We start from the raw sequence: 6,206 nt of genomic DNA, 5'->3' as shown, positions 1-6,206 counted from the left end.
TGCCAGTATCTGTTATTGAAATGGATCCCACGAAGGTTTGGCAGCTCATCAGCCCTGACCTTGGCACTCTCCAGTGGTGTAACTGTGGTTGACATAAAAATATGTGCAATGTTCCCACTCATCAGTTATGAATGTTTTTACAAGGAGTTTCTAATGCTGTGAAAGTGTTTTTGAAATGGAACAACTTCTGCTTAAACCTCTTGCTGGCTCTGAATATGGGGGTCTAAATGCTTTATATTAACCGTTAAAGGCACTTCTAGGGACTCTCTCACAGAAACTCTCTTTTTCAGTACAAAAGCCAATCCAACCCAGTAGTTTGTTTAAAAACAAAACAAAACCAAGCAAACCAAAGGAGTATATGCTCTGATAATACATGCTTTACAATAACAAAATGAAGAGGGAAATTTAGGAGAATTAACTGTACCATTCACTCATGGATTAAAAATAAAATGAACTGTTCTGGTATATAGCAAAGCTAATGCCTTCTTTTCACAAGAGATTCTGTAAGCTTTCAACATGCAGTGGCTTTAAGCACACTGTGCCTTTTTCATGTTAGACCCATCTTCTTTACATTCCTTTGAGCAGGCTGGATGTTTGTGCCAGCTCTCAAAGCTGATGACTCTTGCCCTACTGAAAAACTCAAAGGAGGCAAATAAAAAATGTATTTTAACTTTTGATCCCCATCCCTCCTTGACAGAAAAAGTGAACTTTTAGCCATTACAGAAACTGGAGCAGATAGTCTAGACATTAATACAAGTAACAGGAATGAGAGAACCTTGGTATATGCCCTGGCTTGTAAGAAATGGGCTCTGCCTTTCAGTGACATAAATGGATTTTTTAAAAGGCTATAACATTGTTACTGCTGACTGATTGAATCCTCCTTTGGAGAAAACTGCACCATTCTGTTTGAATGCCTGCGATATTTCAAACTCCAACTAAGACAAAGATGAATGTAGGAGTTTTGAGGAAGAAATACTTTTAAAATTCCATCCCTGACCTATTATTAAAGAATTCCTAGTACTGGAATTATCTGGAAGACCACCTCTGAAACTGTAGGCTTTGTTCACTATCATACATTGTTCTTTCTGGGCTTTAAGATTATTTGAGGTTCTTTGTTGTTTGGGTGGGTTTTGAGGAGTTCCTTTACTTTTTTTTTCCTTCCCTGAGATGCAGCCTTTCTATGCAGACAGACCATGTTTATTTTCACTGAGGTATGAGACATTAAATATGTGCAACATATCTGGAAAAACAGACATAAAGCTGGTATCCACACAATAAACAAGTATAAAAGATTTATTGTAAACAAAATGTGTTTTGCTTACAAAACGATGTGTTTTGTTCACAAAGCAACAGTGAGGGGGAAAAGGCTTCCATTTTTTTAAAAAACACCACTTGCCTTTATAAAATGTAAAAACCACTAGATCTACTTTGTTGAGCTTGTTTCTGGACACAGTAACCGATCACAAACAGCCCGCTCAAGCCAGTTATGTAACTGGCTTTGATTTTTTCCTTGCAGAGTGAAGCTCCAATCTCTGAGGTTTAATATTGGCTTTTAAGCAGTATCTATTTTTAAATATCTTTGATGTAGAAAGGTAAAAAGTGACCCAACAAAATAGAAACTCTGTAGCAGGATGAGGCCTGCCTCTGTTAGCCTCTCAAGCCTTCAGTGTGTGATCCCTAGCACTGCGGTCCTCACCAGCCATGGAAACTGCTCCTTCTTCTTTACCAAGGCCGTAAAAACCAGGAATGGGCTGTTCCTCCAGGTGGTCAAACTCATTAAGGCGAAAGTGAGTTGCCAGTTTGTTCACCATTCTTTTCAGGGTGACAAAGGCTGCAATGACTTGGAATGTGAGGAAGACAGCAAAGATGCTATTTACTGCTCGCTCCAATGGCTGAATTTTCAGACCTTCATTAAAGAGCAAGAACAGAATTGTAGGCAACTGCAGGAGGAGAGTCAGGAGCCAAAACCCAGCCAGCTCAGGGACCTGTAACAGGGAGATATTACCTATTTAAAAACTCTAAAAATTAAACTCCAAAATTAAACTCTACTTCACACATTAATGTGTACATGAAGTAACATACTTTTTCCTGCAGATTGCCCATGTATCCCAGGTAGAGTCGAATAACCTCTATTAATGAGGTCAGGATCATGATTGTGACCAAGATGAACTTGTAGTAATCCGACAAGTGTGGATACTAAAGGAAAGAAGAAAGTAAAAGTTTCTGCTATGCTATTTAATAACATGCTATTTGTGATTAAATGAAGACACTGTTTGCTACTCTAAGCTGACAGTGTTGTATTCACTTTCAAATACACTTGAACCTCCAGTTCTAAGGAATTCCCAAATAAACCAAATAACGTCTAATGAGCTCTACTTCAGTACTAGGAGGTGTCTGATCAGAAACACAGTACAGTTGTAAACCATTTCCTTCAGGACTCACCTTCAGATGGAGCATGACAACTATGCTGAGCCACCAAAATGGGAAAAAATAAACGTTGAAATAGAGGGACATCTGCAATGGTAAACTGGAAACTACTTCATTATCTGTAGATACAGAGAAGTCTTTATCACTCCTAGTTTGTTCCATACTTCCATAAATATAACAGAATTCACCTTAGCTTCAAGCAGGGCATTATCATTCTCCCCAGTTAAACATTAAGAAAAATATTTTTATCCAGAGGAAAACTTCTTACCCTATCTTGAGTTACACCATCTCCTGGAATCTAATGCAAACTTTCAGTTTATGGGACAGAGAATTTTTATCACATAGTCATATATTCAAGGTGAGTGTCTGACTGCTGACTACCTGGTAGTCTGTGGCTTACTCCATAAACTCTAAGCGGTAGTCTTAGCTCAAGTAGTGCTATATACTGACATTTCAGAAAGAATTAAGTGGTTATTTCATTGCTGTTCCTCAGAGAATGGCCAAAGTATAAATAATACAAAATAGTAGATGATCATTATTTTGTAGAGGATCCTCTTGAGTAAGGATTTAACTGCTAGAGAGCAGGTTTACATTGCCTACTCCATTTTCAATCTTTATTTAAATAGACATTTGGATGTTGCAAGAACCCAGTAATTCTTCTAGTTCTTAACAGCTAACAATTTCAAATATGTGTCAAACTAAAACTTACCCTTTAAAGTTGAGAGAGAACAAAATGTATTCATACTGTGTAGTGAAAATTTAACTCTAACATGCAGACAGTAAATTCTACATTTAGGATTTCATAATATACAGACAAGATTAATCTTAAAACAAGGAAAAATTTAAAATGGCATTCTAAGGGAATAATTCATTTTAATGGGTGAAGTTTTATTGCTGTATTCTATTTAACTGATGATGCATCCACTTTATTTCCGTTACCAAGTTTCCTTCCTTATGTTTTCCCCAAAAGAAGCCTGTAGGCACATGTGGTACTACCTGAGCAAGTTTAGAAAGTATTCATTGTGACCTGCTGATTTGTAGTCAAGTCCTACCTCCCTGTCTGGTATAATAGTGATACTTGATTGAAATCTGTCTGAACAGTCATGTTGTCTCAGTTCCAGCTTTGGAATCACTACCTTCTCTTTCTGTATCTTTCAACCACTCTCATACCTGTCTTTGTTCCATCTCAGTCTGGAATCACTGTTTCCAATCCAGCCACATGCAGCCTGGTACACTCTGTTCCAGAAGTCTTTATGCCAGTTGCAGAAGTATTCATGGTAGCTACTAGACTACATGGGAAGGGAGGAGGATTCGGGAACAGAACTGGGACAGACCTTAAGGGTAGGGTGTGAGGGGCAGGGAATTGTTATACTGAAATAGAAGGTTAAGACAACCAATATATGTATTTAATAATCCCATTTTTAAGCATCAGCACTTTTGTACATCTGCAAAGGAATGTAATTCTACAGGTACTTCAGTTTCACTATCTACCTAAAATTGTCCCAGCTGTCCTAACGAATCTCTTTAACACCAGGAGAGCTTTGAGGAGCACCGACATGCAATTCTAAAATGCTGTTTTACCTTTCAAACAGACATGACCATCCAATTACCAGTACCTATGTGTCTGCCCTGTATGTACTTAATGAAAATTGAATGGTTCATGGCCATATTACTTAAACGCAGAAAATCCAAGAGCTCCAATTTCTTATTGTGATGACCATGCTTTAGGTATGTTAAAGGTTTCACTGACACAGAGTGTATATTTGTAACTTCTGCTCAAGTTTTAAAACTGTGTTTTGGATGACTGCTTAGCAAAACAAACCAACCCTAATTCATCTTTCTATCCCTAAACTGAGCTAATGCTTATTTTCTGGGCTTGCTAAAATTAATGGAAAAGTTAGACAGTATTGTGATGGCCAATTCTTTGATGCCAGAGCAACTCAGTGATGTATATACGCATAAACTTAACTTTTGAAATCCTGATCTCCAAGAGTTAATGGTACATTTGCAATTGGTTTCAGAGGGCAGGATATTCACTTAGGAGTTTTCATAATGGGAAATGGAAATGACTAAAAGTAAAAGTTAATCCTGTAGTTAATAACAACATTTCAGTGTTGTTTGATAAATGAAGAATTACTAACAATTCTTAGCAGTATAATTACATAAAGGAAATGAGTACTCCTGTCTTGAAATGAAAATGACTTTTTGGTTATTTTTATCATCTTGGAATGGATTTACCAGTTGAAATGAATATAGTCGTTTTATGTAGACAGACCCTGTTTCTTTTCATGGCTACTCTTAGTCCAAAGGTATGAAAAAGGGGCTTTGTTGGCTTGCAAGTTTCACTGGCAATACAATGAAGGAATGGCTATTGGTAATTCTGATAGACTTGGAAAAATAAAGAGAAAGCTGGCATATCGCAAGCCTGAGTTTTTGCTACCCAACTCTAGCTTTTTACACCTCTTTGTGCTTCTGTTTATTCTGTGTTCTCTGTAATTACAGTTTTTACTTGGGCACAGGCAGAGTGCCTGGTGTGTGAATACAATGGACTTTACCTGCAATGCTTTATGCAAACCTGCTTACTGAGCTGTGACGGTGGGCGCAGAGCGTACCCGGTTTTAAATCACGCCTGTCCCCTGTGTAACACTTTAAGGAATCCTCTCTCAGAGCTGCAACACCGCTCATGTGTTATAGCAGTTCTACCGCAGACAGCATCACACCGCCACACTACGTGACTGCCGGTGAAACCAGGCCCTATCGATAACGCGTTTCACGGCTGGGCTGGTACCGGGGATACCCTGAGGCCTCTCCCGGCACCCTGGATCTGGAGCACAGCGACGGGACTCTGGAATCGGTACCTCCGCTTTCCTCCCGGGCAGACCGGGAGCCGACCGAGCCCGCCCCAACGCCGGTACATCCCTGCCCTCACGGCCCGGCCCCAGCCCGAGGCCCCGCCCTTACGACCGCCAGGTGACGGTCGGCGCCGCCATCTTCCTTCCCGGGACGTTATCCCCACCGCAGCCGCGCCTCCGCCATTTTTGTCGCTGGCAAGGCTCCGCCGCCCGTTACCTGCGCCGTCGGCCGGGTCCCTCGGGCCGGTTGGCCGGCTGTCGGTGAAGACGGTGCGGCTGAAGGAGCCCAGCCGCTGCCGCAAGGGCTCCGGCAGCGACATGCTGCGGCACCGCGGCCCGCCGTTGCTGTGGCGACGGGGCGCGCAGGCGCGGTGGGGAGGAGAGGTGCCGCGGGTTGCGGCCGGTGGCTGGCTGGGCTGTGGGTGCTGTTAGGGGTCTGGGTCCGGGCTTCTGAGGAGCGGAGAGCGGTGCCGCTGCCACGGGATAGTGTTATAGGGGAGCTTGCTGGAGAGGTGCCAGTCCGGAAGTTTAGAATTGCTAGTGTGGTGTAAAACCATGTTTATGTGTGTTGTGTGTGTGAGAGCGGTCACTGCTGCCTCGGTGCGTGCTTAGACACACAGAGAAGTGAGTTCTTGGTTGCTTCTGTAACGTAGATAGAATCATAGAACGGTTTGGATTGGAAGGACCTAAAGATCATCCAGTTCCAGCCCTCGTGCTATGGGCAAGGACACCTTCCACCAGACCAGGTTGTTCCAAGCAGCATCCAGCCAGGCCATGAGCACTGTCAGGGGTGGGGCAGCCACAGCTTCTCTGGGCACCCTGTGCCAGTGCCTCACCACCCTCACAGGGAAGAGCTTCTTCCTTATATCCAGCTTAAATCTACCCTGTTTAAACCCATCACCCCATGTCGCTGCAGTCCTTGATGAA

General features: G+C 42.2%; 1 protein-coding gene across 1 annotated transcript; it reads right to left on the bottom strand.

Moving 5' to 3' along the window:
- Positions 1-1,266: 1,266 nt before the first annotated feature.
- Positions 1,267-5,622, bottom strand: TMEM17 (transmembrane protein 17). Its single transcript, XM_005147430.4, has 4 exons — positions 5,497-5,622; positions 2,443-2,546; positions 2,083-2,196; positions 1,267-1,985 (listed from the first exon to the last, which is right to left on the bottom strand). The coding sequence occupies exons 1-4, from the start codon at positions 5,597-5,599 to the stop codon at positions 1,656-1,658; spliced, it is 651 nt and encodes a 216-aa protein (XP_005147487.1). The 5' UTR covers positions 5,600-5,622; the 3' UTR covers positions 1,267-1,655.
- Between the last annotated feature and the right edge of the window lie 584 nt (positions 5,623-6,206).

Source organism: Melopsittacus undulatus, chromosome 3, assembly GCF_012275295.1.
Source record: "Melopsittacus undulatus isolate bMelUnd1 chromosome 3, bMelUnd1.mat.Z, whole genome shotgun sequence".
Taxonomy (NCBI): Eukaryota; Metazoa; Chordata; class Aves; order Psittaciformes; family Psittaculidae; genus Melopsittacus; species Melopsittacus undulatus.
Note: the sequence above shows the minus strand (reverse complement) of the source record. Positions and strands in the feature narration are given on the sequence as shown.

Bases quoted from the DNA above. Each gene is read 5' to 3' on its own strand.
- TMEM17 (XM_005147430.4), bottom strand. From the start codon at position 5,599: ATGTCGCTGCCGGAGCCCTTGCGGCAGCGGCTGGGCTCCTTCAGCCGC. The intron at 2,547-5,496 runs GTAACGGGCGGC...CTGTATCTACAG, and splicing joins GGACCCGGCCGACGGCGCAG to ATAATGAAGTAGTTTCCAGT. The intron at 2,197-2,442 runs GTGAGTCCTGAA...TCTTTCCTTTAG, and splicing joins TTGTCATGCTCCATCTGAAG to TATCCACACTTGTCGGATTA.